At 37.3% G+C, this 21,212-nt stretch overlaps 1 protein-coding gene across 4 annotated transcripts; it reads right to left on the reverse strand.

Annotated features, from left to right (window-relative positions):
• Positions 1-1,819: 1,819 nt before the first annotated feature.
• On the reverse strand, positions 1,820-15,134 carry LOC134823465 (phosphatidate cytidylyltransferase 2-like). 4 transcript variants are annotated; one of them, XM_063834929.1, is made up of 14 exons: positions 14,970-15,134; positions 14,657-14,724; positions 14,137-14,233; positions 13,812-13,909; positions 13,221-13,299; positions 12,027-12,087; positions 10,437-10,495; positions 8,082-8,164; positions 6,797-6,884; positions 5,800-5,916; positions 4,281-4,382; positions 3,941-4,075; positions 3,687-3,790; positions 1,820-3,388 (listed from the first exon to the last, which is right to left on the reverse strand). In XM_063834929.1, exons 1-14 carry the CDS (start codon positions 15,033-15,035, stop codon positions 3,277-3,279), a joined length of 1,269 nt encoding a protein of 422 aa, XP_063690999.1. In that variant the 5' UTR covers positions 15,036-15,134; the 3' UTR covers positions 1,820-3,276. The 4 variants fall into 4 exon arrangements, with proteins under 4 accessions (XP_063690999.1, XP_063691001.1, XP_063691002.1 ...); XM_063834931.1 differs by having other exon boundaries at positions 14,657-14,712; positions 14,970-15,115; XM_063834932.1 differs by lacking the exon at positions 8,082-8,164 and adding an exon at positions 9,198-9,280 and having other exon boundaries at positions 14,657-14,712; positions 14,970-15,104.
• Positions 15,135-21,212: the final 6,078 nt, after the last annotated feature.

Here is a 21,212-nt window from a genome sequence, read left to right on the forward strand (position 1 = left end):
TTATGAACATAATAGCCTGAGGTCCCCAGGTAAGAATTTACATGTACAAATTGTACATCAATAAATAACACTGTTCGCAGAAGACTATAACTATACCCTAGTCCCTAACTTATTATATATAATATGGTTAGGGTTTCGAATATAAATAATCATTCAGCTATGACCCGCCGCGCACGAGTGCGCGGCTCCCCCTGTATTATATCGTAGTATAGAAACGACAATGGGTGATGGGGGTCACGACGTGATCATGATACAAGGTTCATCATACATGGTTAGGGTTAGGGTTGGGACTTGGGATTAGAGTTTATGTAAAACCGTATTGTTCGGCTGCAAAACCAAAAGTACCGTGATAGTTTAATTGGGCGAGCGAATTAGTAAGACGAAGAGCCATATATTATATAGCCCACTCCTATACAAATAGGTTTAGTCAATACACAATAGTGATACTGATCAATGGAAAATAAAATGAACAAATACTTAAAATCTCTAATTAATAATTCGCTCGTCCAAAAATTATCACGTGACTTTGGTTTTTATGGTTTTGCAGCAGAACAAAACCATGAAAAAGGTTTTACATGAACCCTTATCCCAACGACCAGATCCAACTTTATAACCCAAGCCATGACCCGGCCCGAAGCTATCCATAATGCATAACCGTAACCACAACCTGACCCTAACGGCTAACCCTAACTAACCAAAGCCAGCTAGCTAAACACTAAACAATTGAATTCGTGTTTTAGTTTTACTATATAGCCTAGCCTGTCACGTGACAAAAACAGTGTTTTGCCCATAACTCTCCAGCGAAGCATTTTACCCTACTAAATACTACATATACGTCATTGGTCATGGGGGTGATTCAGAATCAGCGTCCAAAATATAGAATTAGATCGAACTAGATTACTTTCATACCTTAGACTTTTTACAATAATTTTCTTAAAATTTGGGCGAGCGATCAATAATGGCTTGACACACGCTGTATAACTCTTTTTGCGCGGTATACAATGTGTAGCAAACAATAGCAGGATCAAAAGCTTAAAGCCTATTCTATCTTTTTGTCGTCATGTTTTGTTTGCAGAAATTATGTTTGACAAAAGAATGTCAGGTCTATTTATAACTTTTATTGCCGCACCGCGCGGCCGGCGTGCACACAAGAGTCAAGCAACGTGTATATATAATATATATAGTATTATCTAATATAATAGTATTATCTAGCTTGCTAGTTTATTGTTCGATTCTCTCACGTGCACGGATGGCAAGAAATGAAAAGAGCGCTGCGCAGACTTGAGACTGAATGGCGTGCCAGGCAAACTTAAAGATTAGCAAATAATGCGCCGTCCAATAATAGTAAACCTATATTTTCACGTGCCCATATCACGAGGTTTACTGCAGGTTCAATAATGATCTTTAGGCTTAGCTATATCATATATCCGACCTCATATCACCTCATATCCGACTTCACATCACGTTTGGACAAAAGGCATGTTTAACACAAAGAACTGCAGTAATTGCAGTTTGAGAAATACGCCAAACTAATTTAGGTTTCATTAATGAACAAGTGACATGGCACCCTACTGTTAGTGTTACTACTACACACTACAGGCTACAGGTGTGTACTGTGTAACAGAGATAACCAAAGTAACTCGACACGACTTGACTATAGTTATTTGTGATAATTATACCCGTTAATTTAGTTTAAGTTATTTTGGAGCAGTTCGGACTTCGGAGGTTATAAAATAAAACATAGGACACACTCGGTAAGATTCTGTGGATAGTATTGGACTAACGAGCTTAAAACTATTAACAATAATAAGTCAAACACTTTTTAAAGTTTAAGCAAAATATAAATATAACTTAACATTTAACACAGGTTAAATATGGGACATTGTACAATATTACTGTTTATTTATGATGCAGTTAATAGTTAAATTAAACTCATTAAGTTTTCAGGTCATTTATAAAACCTGACACTAACTCACTGAGGGTTTAGAAGATTTCTCGCTATATAATTCTAAATAAGAAAACATTACCAATACTCTTATCTTGACTATCTAAATCAAACGCATTTTTGGTTTTCAAGACTGGGGGAACAGTCAAGGTATGAAATGTGACAATTTTTAGGGGGCGATTTAGTTAGCGCCCTTAGCGAGATGCAGTAACACCACTGTGGTACTAATTGCAATATTTCACATTAAAACAAACTTGTATTAACTGCTTACTTAATAAAACCCACAAAAACCTTGCTGAATAATCCTGCAATATGTAACAGGGGTACTATCAAATTAACTAATTAACTAATTAATTAAGTATGTAGTATGTACTGGTAAAATAATAACCTAGCACAAATCATAGCCTCCTCGTTTTGTAGCCTTGCAAATATAAAAGGTTTGAGCGAACAAAGTACACAATGGCAACACATATAGCCCAACACACGTTTATAATAATACAAGTTGATAATATCGTTTTGTCTGCGAGAGGAAAGTAAGAGTGACCCCAGAATTAACGTATAGTCATGGTCTACACGCAGGATGGGGATCACAACAGAGTGCCCACTGCTCACTTATTCTGGACCCTGAAAGTTCGTGAATATTCTGGGCCACTCTAAATAAATTCAACTTCGTTACTCAAATTAGACTGGCTATCGACAGGTTAACAAATATTAAGCATATAAAATATGCTAAATATGCGGCATACATACGGGGGAATACAAAGACACATTTATATTGTAATAGTACGGATGGTTACTAGTTACTATAGTTACTATAGTTACTAGTTACTATATTTACTATAGTTACTAGTTACTATAGTTACTATAGTTACTAGTTACTATAATTACTAGTTACTATAGTTACTAGTTACTATAGTTACTAGTTACTATAGTTACTAGTTACTATGGTTACTAGTTACTATGGTTACTAGTTACTTGTTACTATAGTTACTTGTTACTATAGTTACTAGTTACTATAGTTACTATAGTTACTATAGTTACTATAGTTACTATAGTTACTATAGTTACTATAGTTACTATAGTTACTAGTTACTATAGTTTCTATTTGCTAAACTTAAACTGAGAGCAAAAACCGGGCACGTGACAGAAATTCTTCTCTTAACACGGCTTAAAACAACTACACACGTGACACAAACTGAAGTTTAAACGTGTCTCAAATTTAATTTAGATAAAGTTGCTAAGGCGTCAGTAGAGTCTACTTCTTGTAACCATGACAACACCACGGTTAAAGGAGGCCTCTTGTGGCGAGCAAGTCTCCGAGTGTCTTGTGGTTATAGGAGGCCTCTGGTAGCGAGCAAGTCTCCGAGTGTCTTGTGGAGTTCTAGCTGACTTTCACCTGACATTCCATGAATTATCTGGATCACGCTGTTTACGCTCACACTCCTGAAATAAGGTCCATATTTAGTTAGCTAAACCTCTAAAACTCTAGCTAAACCTGTAGCTAAACCTCTCTACACCGTGCCTCTCTATACTAGAGCAGGTACCTCGATCCCTTCTTTTTCACCAAATTTGTAATTAATTAGCTCGTTTTGTGCAAGAAATGTGACTTATCATAGATCATTACTTCTAGAAAATTAAGTCAGATGAAGTGATACATCATAACACTGACAGTTTCAAGGCCCGTTGGGCGATTCATCAGTTACACGGGGAGTAGGTTATAATAAGAACAGCAAAAACTAACTTTATGAAGCTGAAGTAGTAGACAAAGACGAATGTGCCCATCAGGAATTGGCAGTCCATCCTGTCAATAACACCTCCGTGTCCCGGAATAAGATCTCCGAAATCCTGACGAAGTCGAAAGATTATCATCATCATTCATGATTGATCAAAGTACAAAAATTGTCATAATAATTATCCCTATATGTTTCCCTTCATCACTAACTGCAATTCATTAATGATCGCTAAATTCTACATATTATCACTGAAAATTGTTACCTTGAGTTTAAAAGCTCTTTTGAAGCCGCTAGCGAAGAACCCTCCGAAAGGTGCAATGAGGGAAGCGAACATGGCCATCACAGCTCCATGGAAGTGTATAGGACGGAAGGAGACGGTGTTCCAAGAGACACCAAACTGAGGATATTGATAAGAACTTGAGTTCACTATCCAATTGCACGGGAAGGGTGTATTATTACAGCCTGGTACTACCACAACTTGAGATGAAATGTGTCACGTGACTATTCACTTTGAATCAGGCTGTTAAGAATTCTAGTATTTAATAACTACAGAATACAAACTATCACGTGGTCTTAAGAGGAGCTTTGTAAATTGTAATCACCAGCGACAGGAGTCCCTGAATTCCCAGAGGAAGGTCGAATGTTTGCTGGTTGAAGACGTAACCTGGGTCACAGTTGCTGATTACCAGAGCTGAGCCATCATACTGAAATGTACTGTCTTTAGTGCGCGTGTAAACAATTTATTTTAACAGGAATTCAGTTCCTACATTCACTAACTGGGTTAATTGCTGGCTTAACTTGTAATTTATGGTGACGTGTTTATTTTTTACTCCTATCACCGCCAAACAGGGAAAAGTTACTCCTTATAGAGTGGAATAAGGGGCTAAAATAATAAACTCTGTAGTATGTAATATTCTTATTGAGTATAATAATGACTCAACAAAGAAACATTGGTATGTTATTGTTAGCGTATGTATAATGTCTTAGTTACTTAGTATCAAGTAAGCTTTGTGATGGATCAGTACTGAGGTGTTTAGTGGGCTTGCAACCCTAGCCTGGGCCCTGCACAAAGAACAGAAGTTTCACTGGTTCTTTACAATTGTATTGCTCGGCAGTTATACTGTCAATGCTCAATACCGTATGAAATGAACAGTCTAGAGTATGTAACACGGATCTGCTTCAATGTGAACAATAGTTAGATATAATTGTAGGTCGCAGTAATTAGATCGAAGTATTATATTGCATCGTTAATCGAAACAATTCAGTTTACCAGAGCAGGACGGTCTAGCTTGCTTTAACATATTAGATCGATAGCTCATACATTATAGCGAGCGGTGCGGATCGAAAATGAAATGTAATGCGCGCGTTAAATTAAATTATATTATAAAATATATATATAATATAAACGCGCGCGCAATGCGCAGTGAAAGTAGGCCACTTTAAATGCGCCGCCGCTTACAAAGAATAATACACTGCCACTATTAGTTCTAACTTGCTTTGCCAAACAACGCACCCTATTTTAACACGAGGCGTCACATTACATAAGCTCAAATATTTAACTATACATCGTAAAGCCATATGAAACTAGTTTGTAACTTGTAATCAAATTTGGTGGCATTTGAAGAGTAACTTGGTCGTATATACCAAAAGCTTTATCTTCATAAATTGTTATTCACTGGAATTTTCTCAGATCTCCAACTTTTAAGTTTGTCATGGCTTATTGAGGAGAATTGTCATCGAGGAGGAAGGCAGTCTGCCACCATTTCATGGAGAACACACAGTTGCCGGGTTAAATTCGTTTGTTTGCCATGATTATCAACATTTTGTTGTCAGAGTTGGAATAAGATTGGAACAATAGTTAGTAATTTGAAAATGGAACAAGCTATTTAATTTTATTTAATTAGATAAGAGTATTGGAAGTATAAGCAGGAATAGCAGAACTGTAAAATGGATAATTGGCAGACATTTGTTACACTTTAAATTACTACACTGTGCGTTTATTTGCCGTTTACATATTATCATCATAGTAATTCTAAAAGTGACACCACGTTTACACCTTGACAGAACCACTGTATTTTTGCGAATCAATTAGGTTTAATTAAGAAACTAATTGGTAATTACCTCGACAGGGCATATAAGATGTTTAAACTGGTACATCGTTTTTGAAACAAGAACTCCAAACACCATTGTAGCAAAGAACCCGCCGATAAAACCTTCCCACGTCTTCTTAGGTGACAGCTGAAAATTGAAATGTATTACAACATAAAACTATATACAATATGATAACATAATGTGATATTATGTCATGTTAGTATTTAATAGACAATACTAGAACATAAGAGCGCAGGAATATCGCATCAGAAACTAATATCTATATGGTATATAACACAAGATATAATATTATATAGTCTTTATAAAGCACACGCAGGCCATCTCTTAATTAATGATATTAGAGAGGGATAACTATGTAGAAACGCTACGACACTTCTACCAATATGAACACTTTAAAGCTTCTAGAACTTTCAGAGTACCCATTAGCAACAGAAGCCCTCACAAAAACTAAAAATATGCGTAATGCGAAATCTATTTCTAGAGATCATAAGTAATGGTATGATTTCTTAACATATATTAATATTGTACTATATACCATAATATATAAAAGCAACACAATATCACTTCGACAAATATCTTATACGTCAGGAATGTTCTAGAACATAGCATGTATAGTTAACAACTGGTCAGTACACACACCAGGTAACCATGGTTACAGTACACGCCAGTGGCGTAACGTTGCCTGTTGGCGCCCCCCCCCCCCCCCCCCCCCCCCCCCCCCGAAAAAGCGCCCCCCCCCCCCTGTTGGTGCCCCCTCTCCTTTTGGTGCCCCTCCCTAAAATTGAACAAATTAGGTGATTTTAGAGGATACGCCAGTAAAATCTCTAAAAAAGCGTGTATCTAGAGCAAAACGCGCAGCTTTGCTACTAGTACTTTAGTTAAGTTTTCGAAATTGTCCCACATTCAAACGACGATTTGCCCCCCCCCCCCCCCCCCCCGCACAGCGGGGTCAGTGGGGCCCTTCGTTACGCCACTGGCATGGTACACGCACATATTATTTCCTTACCTTTATTAGGGGTGTCTTTCCGAAGCAGAATCCAAAGAAATAAGCCATTATATCATTACAGATAACCATGGACGCAGGGTAAAGTAGCCTGGGCGGTGGAATGAGTTAGCTTAATTAATAAACTATGTAATTTACTTACCTTAATCTAATCAGCAATGTGTCTTGGTAGACATTAGTGCGAGCTATCAAAACATGTAATGTCATGTTATGAATTATACTAATTACATGTAATAATGTAGTACACTCGTAAAGTTATACATAATAAAAATCATTAACATGCAATGTAAAAACACATGTGCTATCATTTCATGCAGCAATCGTATCACACATAATATAATATATTCAAACATGTATTAAGTGTGATATAATAATGTTAGACAATTATGAATTCTTTAAAACTCAGCTTCTCAATCCATGCAAATTAATTAGAAGAATCACAGTGATATGACCAGGTAGCTCAGTAGCTAGATCCTTTGTTTCACAATCAAGAGGTTGTGGGTTCAAATCTCAGTGCTGCCCTGCTACAAGACTACCAGATAATATTAATTTGCCTTAGTACATCGCCTATCAGAATATTAACCGGCTACAAAGCTGTGTTAATTTCAGGTGACTGGTAGAGTACAGGATTAATATGTATAATCTTACTATATATAAAGCGAGACGATATAATATATGGATCCGTACCATTTTACTGACACCACGGCATCAGACTTTAACACGACGTTCCGCAAAAACCGTAAAGCCGTAAAAGATATAAAACTGAAACTTTTTTGACTGGGCCAAATGCTTTAATGGCCTCTAAATCAGCATGAAAAAATAAAAAATAGGCCAAGAAATAGGAGTTTTAGAGCCCAAAATTTGGACCCCCAAGTGGTGTCAAAAACGCGAATTAAACAGGTATAATTGTTTTAGTCTCTTGAGTCTTGACACCATTTTAGGGTTATACGGGTTCCTGCTATTTAAATCTAAATGCGAACCAAGGCCTCACTGCACGTTTGCAACCAGCCGTTTAAGTCTCAATCACGGTTTCCAATTAAAATATGGCTAGGCTGGCAACCAAGCTTCAATACGGTGTCATGACTCATACATCCTAAGCTTCAACTGACCGAGTTAGTAAAAAGACAAATCGGGGATTGTGAGAGTGAAAACTTTCGCTAGAAAAGTTCGGATCTTGCCACTGAGCTGCCCAGCAACGATTAGTAATTCAGTATTTGATATGCAGTGACGTATATGATTTGTGGTATCTAGTGTGGTATGCACAATAAAAGAGATGTGAGCTACAAACCAGTAGAGCCCCTCAAAGCAGTTCTGTATGATAAGATGAGATTGTACGACACAGCACAACAGCACTATGTGCGTCCACCCGAACTGAGAATATTACACATCACAACACTGTGGAGCACAATATAACACAGTGCAAATTGCAATACAGTACTTCACATTGCAATACGGCACTTCACATTGCAATCGAGTGCAACCCGGTGCAATACGGCACTTCACATTGCAATCGAGTACAACACAGTGCAATAAGGCACTTCGCATTGCAATACGGCACTTCACATTGCAATCGAGTGCAACCCGGTGCAATACGGCACTTCACATTGCAATCGAGTGCAACCCGGTGCAATACGGCACTTCACATTGCAATCGAGTGCAACCCGGTGCAATACGGCACTTCACATTGCAATCGAGTGCAACACAGTGCAATGCGACACTTCAAATTGCAATCGAGTACAACCCAGTGCAATACGGCACTTTACGTTGCAATCGAGTGCAACACAGTGCAATACGGCGCACACAGTGCAATACGGCGCAACACAGTGCAATACGGCGCAACACAGTGCAAACCAGTGTAGCAGAGTGGAACACAGGGCAATGCAATATAGTGCAACCCTATTCTGCTCGTCCCTTGATTTTTGGATATAAGCTTTGGCAAAAATCAGGCTTATACTGTTGACAGTGTACACTATACAGTATACAGGTGTTGTGTTATACAACATAGTATTGTTATTACTGCATCACAATCATGAGAGAGCACTGCTACACAAGTTTTATACATTATAAACTAAACTACAACTTATAAAACTAAAACTACCCCTAGTTTACTAACTAACGACACATTTTTATATCACATTATAATTCGCATAAAATATCAGTTATAGTGTTAGAATAATCATACATTCCCAGCTTGACGTGCATATATTTACAACTTTACTGACAAAAGAGATGTCGCTCTCAATTCTTACTATGCAACAAATGCAAATTATCCAGTTTGAATCCAGATCAAAAGAACAGTAGAATGTATACACTTAATATATCACACTGTAACACTGACAAGACACTGACAATAAATGGGGGAGGCGATGCACACTGGCACCAGGGAGACAAGTGCACTTCTTACCAATAGGTTCCGTTAAACATGTTCTGTACGATCAGTGTAGAGGACACCACCACTAGCATTAACACTAAGTGCGTCCAGCCGAACTGATATACCAAAATAAGACATAAAAAACCAGTTTAATACATTTCAACAAAACAAGTATCATATTCAGCAATACTAACTCATTGATGAAGATAAAGGGGTCAGTGGTTACGATAACCGAGTTGTAATATTGATGGTATTGATGTTATACAAAGATCATGATTATTTGGCAATTAAACACAACTTCCTATCTAAGTTCTAACTAACGAAAATAAAACTGACCACAGACCATAAAGTACGCCTCTTATCTGGCTTCCTCAGAAATCATATCACCTATTATCCAATCAGTGACGAATAATTTGTAAAGGGGTCTATGGATTTCAGTTTATTGACTTATGGAGTCCCTCGCTCGAGTAGTAACTGTAATATAGAACACTACCACTTACTACAGCTGACAGTCTATCTATAATATATATCTGTATTTCAGAATTAACACAATACCCTCTTAACAATGACGTCACTCTCTTAACAATGACGTCACTAACGTAGCATAGAACACGTAACAGGGTAAGTTGTGACGTCACTGATACACTAGCTAGCATAATATACATCACTAAGGTAGCGTAGTATCCTGCCTACACTAACTAGTATAGAATTCTTACTTGCCGCACTGCTTGAAAACGTGTTAATTCCGTGCACCACATTATCGGTTTATATTGTATACAGAATGTACAGTCTGCCACACCATGTGACATAACGTCACACCACGTGACATGACGTCACACCACACAATGTATCATATAGTCTAATTTAGAGGTGATATATGTACACTACATTATGGCCGTCTACAATGATCACTTGAAACAGTATCCTCGTAAACTTTCCAGGTCGCGGAGCTGCAATTATTTAGTCGAACGTTTCAGCAGCAACATAAGTAGCTCTAACGTTACAAGTTTCTTTTGACACGTGACAGCAATGCTGCAAGCTGATTGGTTAATCCTTGTCACGTGTCAAAACAAGCTAGTTCTGATACTCCATCATTACCCAATACCCACGTGGATAGAGTTTACAATAATGTTACATATATTATAGTGGTAATCTACATTGGTTATCATGGTTGCAATAGTTAATTAGTTGGTCACTATGGTAACACTTCATTATTATTTACTAATTACTTACTTTAGGTTACTTTAGTAATCCTAATATTTAATAACTTACCAAGGTAAACTGGACAGTGTACTTCTTCTTTCTCAAACTCAGAACAAACACAATAAAACCTGAAGAAAAGAATATAATGATACATTTACGTTATACAAAAATCACAATCAATTAATTATGTTTAAACTTAATAGAGATTAAAACTCAGTGTAACAATAATATAACTTAAATGTGTGACAGATATGATAAGATAGCTAGTATTATTGTTATTGATATGAATATTGAGTGAAGTGTGTTACACAGGCTACCGGACAACTGAACCCAATTAAGACATTTAGATTAACCCTAACTCTAATCCTAACCCTAACCCTAACCCTAACCCTAACCCTAACCCCAACCCCAACCCCAACCCTAACCCTAACCCTAACCCTAACCAATTAAGCTGATTGGTAAGTGGGAATTATGTTCAATTGGGTTCAGTTGTCGGCCACCCGTTACACAACCATGATACACGCAGTAGTGGTACACACAGTGGACCAGGGAAGTTGCAGGAAGAAAGAGCTACAGTTATTGTGCACTAATATATTATGGAATGTAACTACAAATTCCGCGTACATTCCATCATATTTTTCCAGCTTAATGCCAGTCAAGCTCTGTAGATTATTGATTATTAGACCTGCCGACACACACACACACACACACACACACACACACACACACACACACACACACACACACACACACACACACACACACACACACACACACACACACACACACACACACACACACACACACACACACACACACACACACACACACACACACACACACACACACACACACACACACACACACACACACACACACACACACACACACACACACACACACACACACACACACACACACACACACACACACACACACACACACACACACACACACACACACACACACACACACACACACACACACACACACACACACACACACACACACACACACACACACACACACACACACACACACACACACACACACACACACACACACACACACACACACACACACACACACACACACACACACACACACACACACACACACACACACACACACACACACACACACACACACACACACACACACACACACACACACACACACACACACACACACACACACACACACACACACACACACACACACACACACACACACACACACACACACACACACACACACACACACACACACACACACACACACACACACACACACACACACACACACACACACACACACACACACACACACACACACACACAAACACACACACAAACACACAGCTCCTGTTTACTGTCGAGTGCAACCGCGCACATGTTTTAATTAATAGCTGGACTTCTACAGAATCTCACGTTATATAGTGACTAGGTATTGTATATGACTCAGTATTGTGTGAGGAGATCCTGTCACGTGGTGTCATTGTACAATTATTAGAGGTGTAAAACACGGTGAGCACGTGGGCACTTGGGCACGTGAACTAGTTAATAAACCACACCTGACCACACTACACATTCTTCAATGTAGAGGGGAGAATGTAAAGATAATAAGCTAGTAACTCTGCTTACAAAACTCATAACTCACCTCCTAAGTAGAGCCAGTAAGAGATGAAGCGGTGATAGTTCGCCAGCTTGTTTAGGTAGTCCTGAAAAGGGAGTGTGTCAAATAAAAGTGTTTATTACAACATGGCATTCTGATATAATATAATAATACCTACTTCTGTGTAAACCGATTTGCTGTACTAGTACTTTTCTTTCCCCCAAAGTGTACCGTGAACCGGGGTTTTACTGTAATTTAAATTAGAGGTTGTTTTAAATTCCCACACATTGTTCAACTAGCAGGAGAACAATTACAATTGAAACAATAGATGATTGGTATTGCAGTGTTTCATCTGTGTCATGAAACCAATCGTTTGTTCACTAGTTCTGATAGTTTCAATTGTATTATTATGTGTAAAGAGTGTTTTCTCACTATTACGTGAATGAAATCTGCTAGAAATAAACTGTAATTAAATTCAGTGCTGCGTATTGCAGGTTAGCTTGTTTTGGTAGAATTATGTCTAACTTCCATTATCACCGTACCCAGCTGATATTATATACCAGGATGTGTAACCACACGGCCCAATGTAACAGCGAGGCATTAGTAAAGGTGGTATGACGTCACGTGGTATGACGTCACAACACGTGACGTCACACCACGTGACGTGACGTTACGTCAAAAACCCTATCATTACTAGATCATTAGCTTTAGTTAAGTTCATGTCTACACAGATCTGGCCCACTGATATGTTGCCTAATTCCACCTCTCTCGAACTATGTAATTTATCGCCTCGGGTATAAAGGTTTAGCTCTCTAATTCATATCTAGTGCTATTTTATTGAAAGTAACACTATTATCTCCACAACGGATATTCATGTAATCAGTTTTAGACATTTTCAACTCTTACAATCGGTAATTCAACTCTTCACTTAGCCATTACTCAATGTCATGCATGAGAATATATTATATAGATAATAGTATATAAATTTTATACGAATATAAATGTTAACTACAAATTTATCAAACTATCATGTTTTACTTTGAAATTCACTTTTGTTAAAGCTCAGAAACTAGCATGTACTGATAAAAGTGTTTGCTTTTATCTCAATAGAAGTGTGTACTGAATAAAATACATATCATAATAATTAATATATTATATGTATTTTATTCAGTGTATACTTTTATTGAGATAAAAGCACACTGCACACTGCACACACGTATATTATATAAACAAACTAACCTCGCCAATAAAGAGATTTCTAAAGTAGGAAGTGAGACTTTCTCCAAAGAAAAAGTAGTTAGCCACCCCCAGAAAGTACCTGAAAAGTTTTTAAATTTAAATAAATAATATATTATATTAATATAAATATTTACTTAAATAACTCAGCTTTATTTTAATTTTGTTACTTTACTTTACAAAATACTAACACATACAATAATGTGTAATGTTAGAATGTGTAACATGTGTAATTTACAACTTCACGACGGTTTCTGTGTTTATCAAGTGATAGTAAATGTCTGATTTTTCGCACAATATTGTTGCTTGATTTGGCACGGACTAATACAGCTGTTACACTTTTCTACACTACTTGTTACAAGAAGTGGTATTGGCAAGGCGCTCATTCATCACTTATCAAATTAGCCTATCTGTTCATGCTTGGCTAGTGTCTGGACACTAACCAGTATGTACCAGGTAGAATTTCGTTAACAATTATCAAAACAATGAGATTTAAACACTTACCGAGGAGTAATTGACTAATTGAGGAGTAATTGAGGAGTAATTGAGTAATTGTTGTGCCCAATCATAACATTAGCCCAAATTAAAACTTACCAGTTGAGAACTCGATACCAAGGGAGTTCGAGGGAGGAGTATTTGCTGTGCCCGATCACCATCAGCTCGTGGAAACTCTTCACTTGTAAACTAACAACCTTATATTAGAAGAGTGTAACATATAGTCTCGTAAAGCATATGTTATGATATATAAACAATATCCGGTTTCAATTACCAAACCATTTGGAGTCAGATAAGATTACAAATATCGGTAGATATCCTTAACGAAAACACATGTAAAATCATCAAAAGATAGGATGGCAGAAATTAGTTCAACATAACAATTCGTTCAAATTATCAAGTGACCCGTGAATTAATAACATACCAGTAGTGCCACATAGAAGGGCCCCAGCCATAAAATTAGTATAAAACCCCCGATCATAGGAATAGAAAACAGGAATCTCGTCCAGGCATTCTTCCACCTAAGCAGATAACCGGTAATATAACAAATTAACTCAATTAATGTTTATTCAGATCAACATTTTATTATTTGTCCCTGAATCATGTACACTGGGATTCTAGATTCTTCTTATCATGCAGCCAGATAGTGTAACGAATTTTTGTTTCCACTGCACACTGGCTGATTCTCAAATTTCAGGTGCTATGCTAAAGTTTGTACTGCACTGTGTTAGTCAAATAAATTATAATTCAATTATGCAATATTTTATAAATCATATCGAGCTTCACATTCATGCTCTACTTAATTTAATAATCAAGAATACTCATAAAAATGTGGTTTTAACAATTATCATATCATGAAATGTTTGACAATATAAATACTTTTTAATTGACTCGGGTTACCAAGATCCTCTTTATTATGTCAACAGATTAAGAAAGAAACTAACTTGTTGGAGGGTGGTTGAGGTGGAGCCGGTGTTGGTGCGCTATCTTCGTCCTCCTCCTTAGAAGGTAGCTGTGAGTACATTGTACAGCTAATCAATTGATCAAGTTATTGCCAGCACTGCCACATAAAATTGCACATGACTCATTACTATATGAAGGAAGGATTAATTCCACACAGAATCTCAAGAATTTTAGTGACCAGAAACTCCACAACTGGATCATTCTCAAAAATTTCCACACTTTTCTTAAGATAAAAACATTCTCAATGCTGTAAACCTGGGCCTTTAAAACAGGAAATTCAATCAAACAGCCTACCCTGTCTTTTTTGCGATTTCTCAAGTTTTGAGGGGAGTCACTTTGCATTGCGTCTTCGTCACTCATATAAAGGAGCTACACACGTTTTTGTTGAAAACCAAAGCTAATCTCTCTATTCTTACTGGGTAGCAGGGCTATTCATGGACATAACATAGTTCAGTTACTTATTACAATTTAAAATATGATTGGTGCATTATTATATACATTGATGGGCATAAACAATCCATATAATGTGTATCATCAATCAGGGTAAAATGTATTATAGTAGGCCCCATCCAGTATTATAGATGTATGGACTTACTACAGGGGTCAAAATATTCTCAAATGGATAAAAGTACCTGAATTATCCAATAATATACAATTTGTTGAGATATAAAGATTGCTATTGTTCAATGAAACAAGAAATTTAATTTTTAGCACATTTTACAGAAACAAAAAATGTATAACAATTCACCAAAAGGGCAGACAACTACCTGCAAGCATTTTAACACACAAAAACAGATGTTTGGATGCGTTGGGAGTTCGGATTTTGGGATCAACTATGGAAGATTACCCAATTTTTTGTCAAAGTAAAGCCAAAATTAAAAAGTTGTAAATTGAGCCTCACCATGATTGGTCATTGTTCATTCACAACGGAGACATTAAAGAATCACAATTTTGTAGAGTCAAAATTCGAATAATCAACTCAAAATCATTAAGGAAAACAAAATAGTACATCATTCCGCAGACTACGTATGGCATGATCATGATGGTAAACGCATCACGGCAATGGCATCTTGGCTGCAATGAGTTACGACTAGCGTTGATTGACATGCTGGTATATCCATACAACCATGTGACCGCTTCTGAACCCAGTTAACACTTAACACTTAACAGTCAGCACTAATTGCATCCAAGATACCACGCATGTGATCAATTGTTTTATAAATATTCCACGGACTGGGCTGGGCTTTTTACTGCCCCAAATGGAAAATTTATGAGATTTGGATCAGTCAAAAAATTGACAGACATCAGTCCAGTTAGCATCAGAATGCTAGGTGTAGAAGTTAGAGCTGCATTAGTTTTACAAAAATCGTAGTTTTATACTGGTGGTCTCAAATTTGGGCTGGACCCCAAAAAATCATTTGGGCAGTGGCTCCCCGGAAAACAGTATTTTGCTCCGGTAGTGGGGGATATAAATCCTACAGTTTCATGTGGATACAGGAATGTTCTCTTGATGTGTGGTATAAATGATATCAGGAAACCTGAGATCAAAAATACCGCTGATATAAAGAACAATGTTTTTACACCATTTGTTCAGAAAGTAGAAATGATCCAAGCGCTTAACCCCAAAGCGAATATATTTGTGTGTCCGCTGCTGCCAACCAAACTCGTTGAGCTAAATCGGAAAGTTGTACATTATAATGGATTAATTTTTAAGGAGCTGCTTCATTCCAACTTTGGTGTGACTTTGGTACCTGGTTTTGACATGTTCTGTGATGAGGCTGGGCTCCTAAGCCAGCAATTCTCTAGGAACATTGGACGAAACCAGAGACCGGACTATTTACACCTCAATTGGAGTGGTACAGCAAAACTGGGGGTTCTTATACGTGATACAATACTTTTAAGGATGAATGGAGGGACTGATAGAAGGAAGAAGAGATCGGATAAAGTTGACAGTCGCTTATACTCCCAGACGATGGGTGGTTCCTCTCCTGCTGCTGCTGCGACTCAACAAGGGGAAGGTTACGTACCGTACCCATGAATAAATTAACCAAAGAGGTATGCCCTGTCTGTACAAAATTCATTTCCATTGGCCAATTCATTGCTGAATGTTGTAGGTGTGACTGTGCTATGCACCATAAATGCTATACTAAATCCAGTACAAACAAAATATATGAAGATTTTTACTGCCCTAACTGTGTACACTTAGCAAGTACTCGTTACAATCCGTTTATATATGAAGATACTGACTCTGAAAATAATAGTACTGACATTGATGAAACACTTGTAAACATCAACCGATTACTCAATAACTGTAACCCATATAGTGTTAAAGAATTTAATAAAACATTTTGCAACCAAATGAACGAGTACTCATCATTATTATTTCAAAATATCGATGGTAATAAATCTAACTTTGATACTCTGGCAATAGAACTACAGAGATATATGAAATTTTCGATCATTGCTTTAGTAGAAACAAATGAAGGCCCCGAATTAAGTGACCTTTACCAACTGACTGGATACAATAGTTTCTACCAAAACACTTTGCAAGATAAAAGAAAAGGCACTGGAGTCGCTCTTTATGTATGTGATACCCTCAGTGCTACAGTAAATGGCAATTTGTCCCATATATCTGAAAACCTAGAAACTCTATTTGTTACGATAAGCAGCAAGAATACTCCGGTCACTGTTGGTGTAGTTTATCGCCCTCCAAGTGGTGATGTAAATGTTGCATTATTAGAACTCTCAGCAATTCTCGATAATTTGCCGAAATGCAGTTACCTGGCAGGTGATTTCAACATTGATCTACATAATAAGGATAATGCGATTGTAAAACGTTATGAGGAAGTCCTGTTCAGTAGAGGATTTTTCCCCCTAATATCTCTGCCAACTCATGAGAAGCCAGGTTGTAAAGCATCATGTATTGACAATATTATAACTAACGATGTAGAGAGTATAATAGCCTCAGGCACACTTACTGATCGTATATCCCACCACTCACCAGTCTTTCAAATATTTGAAAAGAGTATGGGATCCACTAAGAGTAACCTAAAATATAAACAGTATTACGACTACTGTAAGTCTAATGTTACCTCTTTTGTAAAGGACTTGGAACATGAATTAGAGAATAAAGTAATTGACAACTTCACAGTATTTCATGATGTTTTCAAAAGTAGTATCGATAAAACGTGTAAGTTGGCAACCCCTAAGTCTTCCAAAAGAACTACACAAAATAACCCATGGATCACACCTGGTCTTATAGCCAAAATCAACCATCAGCACCAACTCTATGACAATTGGGCTAAAGTTAGAAAGAAAAAATGTAAACTTGGTGAAACTGATTATAAAGGTGGAACATGTCAATGCTTGAAATGTTGTGAAAAACGTTCTAGATACAAAACTTATAAGGATTATAGAAGGATGGTTAAAAAAGATCGCAAAGATGTTCAAACTAAGTGTTTTATGGGAAAATTTGCAGACACAAACGGTAATAGTAAGAAGACATGGGAACTGATTAATCAAATACGAGGCAAACAGAAACGGCAAATAAAACCACTGTTTACTATAAACAATGAGAAGATAACCAATCGTAGAGTAATAGCCAATGAATTTAATAAGTATTTTGTTTCTCTAGCGTCTAATTTAAACGGGGCATATAATGAAATTGGAGAACTAACTATTAACAATCTTCCTAGTTTTTATGACTACCTGCCTAGAGCAAACACGTCCAGTATTTTCATGAATGACTGTACAGCTGACGAGGTTAGAATGATTATATCTGAACTGAAGAATGGGAAGTCATCCGACATCCCAATACATGTAGTTAAAGAATCGTCTAAAGTGATCTGTCCTATACTATCTTTATTATACAGTGAATGCATGAGGAATGGAGTATTCCCAGATGATTTAAAGACTGGGAGAATCAGTCCGATCTACAAGAAGGATAATGAGGAATTGCTGGAAAACTATAGGCCAGTATCAACCTTAGCTGTTTTTGGTAAGATATTTGAAAAAATTATTTACAACAGACTGTATAGCTTCTTTCAGTCCCAGAAAATGATTTACGAGAACCAGGATACAAGGATACAAGGATACAAGGATACAAAAGTGATAATTATTTTATTGAATTCACAATAGTTATAATTCTGAAATAATTTAAGGTTACACAATTCTAGTTATTTACAAATGTGTAGGGATAAAATAGAAATGTTTTATAATACTATTTTTGAGGTCCTATAGCATTATGCATTGGCCAGTATTTGAGTGGAAATCTGGGCTCTTATAGTAGGCTGTAAAATTTTCGTTCACAGAGAGAATTGAATGGATTGCTCTTGCTGTGGCAGTAAATTTTGTAGGGTCTAGTGTTTTATCGGATAGCAAACCGGCTAGGTCAGTAATATTTTTGGGATGGAAGTTAAATTTTTCTCTAACTGAGGAGTAGAGTAAACAGTCAGTTAGAACATGAATTTCGTCCTCAATAGGCTTAAGCCCCTTGCTGAAAAAGCAAAAAGTGCACCATCGATGTTCTCTTGGTACTAGGGGGGTTTCGTAACGGCCCCTCTCAATGTAAAGATTGTGGCAGCTAATACGAAACCTTGTTAAGCTTTTCCGAGCATCGGGGATCTTAACCACTCCTAAGTATGTTTCTGGTTCAAAATCATGTTTAATTTGATTGTAGAATTCTAATTTAGGTGAGGATGCCTTGGCAGATTTCCAGGTATCCACAAATTCTTCCCTCATGTTGTGACTGATTTGGGTAGAGAGCTTGGATTTTGAAGAGGATGAGTGGGGGAAGTTATATTTGGTGAGAAGATTAGTGATGTTGGTGTACCAAGGAAGGCCCAGCATAATCTGCTCGTGAAATGCAGCGGAGAGGAGTTCATTTTCAGTGCTTTCAAGACGACTATAGAAATCTATTGCAAGTTTGCAGGCTTCAAAGAAGAGGGGGTGGCGCCCACTTTCGCCCCAGCAGCCTATATTTGATGCTTTTGAATGGACAGACAAGGACCACTTGATAAACCTAAGGTGGAATCTTTCATAGTGGTCTTGTGAGATGTACCTGAGAGTATGCTGGGGGTTGGCTTTGCTATCTGTTTTGGAGAGGTATCTCATGGTTTTTGAGTGAGGACATAAGATTTGGCAGCCATAGAGCAGTATCGGTTTTATTAGAGAGTCAAATAGAATGTTTAGGGAACGGTGAGAGAGGGCATCTTTGACGATATTGCCTTTGAGGCCATAGAGAGCACGGAGAGCCTTGGCCCTCAGTTCAGTATTTGCTGCTGTAAAAGATCCATTTCTGTGGAATATAATGCCAAGATAGCAGTATTTTTCGGTGTGTTGGATGGGCTGGCCTCCCAAAATGAATGTTTCATAGGATTGTTTTCTTTTAGGAGGGCAGAATATGAGAACCAGTACGGATTTAGAAAAAATCACTCCACAAGCCATGCCCTCAACTCCTCAGTGAATTACATAGAATCCTGTCTTAGCAAAAAACTGCATGTACTTGGAATATTTATTGATCTATCTAAAGCGTTTGACACGATCTCACATGAAAAACTACTTAATAAACTAGACAACTATGGAATACGTGGAAACGCCAATAGACTCATCGCTAGTTATCTCTCTAACAGATATCAATATGTCTCTGTACTGGGCGAAGAGTCTGACAAGCTGCCTGTTCTCTTTGGAGTTCCCCAAGGCTCTTGTCTCGGACCCTTGCTATTTATAATATATGTTAACGACTTATTTAGAACAATTGATCTGGGCAAGTTCATACTATTTGCAGATGACACAAACATATTCGTAGTAGATGAATGTAGAAAAAAACTGTATGAAAGAGCAAACGAAATTCTTCGTTTGTTACACCAGTACATGAAATGCAACCTATTACATATAAATATAAAGAAATGCTGCTACATTCACTTCAATCCGTCACGTACAGCTACTGATAATGAGGCAGATAACGAATCAGAATATATACTAACTCTGAATAATACGGTAATAAAGCGAGTTAAAGAGACCAAGTTTTTAGGTGTTATTATTGACGAAAAGCTAAAATGGGATGTTCAAATAAGAGCCCTCAACTCGAAACTTAGGTGTGAGATCGGAAGATTCAGTAGAATACGACACGTTATCCCAAAAAAACACCATAAAGAATTGTACCACACCCTATTTGAGTCACACCTAAGATTTGGAATATCGGTATGGGGTGGGTCGAGTAACAATATGCTTCAACCTATCTTCATCACTCAGAAAAAATGTATCAGAATACTATTTGGTGACCTTGAAGCATATCTAGATAAATTTAGAACATGTGCCAGAACACGTTGTATAGATGAACAAATCCTAGGAAGGGAATTCTTTGAAAAAGAGCATACAAAGCCGTGGCCGTTGTTTAACAAGAACGGCCTTCTTACCGTCCACAACCTCTACAAATACACATGTCTATTTGAACTGTTCAAAATTGTCAGATTAGAATCTCCAATCTCACTCCTATCTTTACTCCACAGATCACCATCACAAAGACGTTCAGACCAG

Source organism: Bolinopsis microptera, chromosome 11, assembly GCF_026151205.1.
Source record: "Bolinopsis microptera isolate Bmic1 chromosome 11, MBARI_Bmic_1.0, whole genome shotgun sequence".
Taxonomy (NCBI): Eukaryota; Metazoa; Ctenophora; class Tentaculata; order Lobata; family Bolinopsidae; genus Bolinopsis; species Bolinopsis microptera.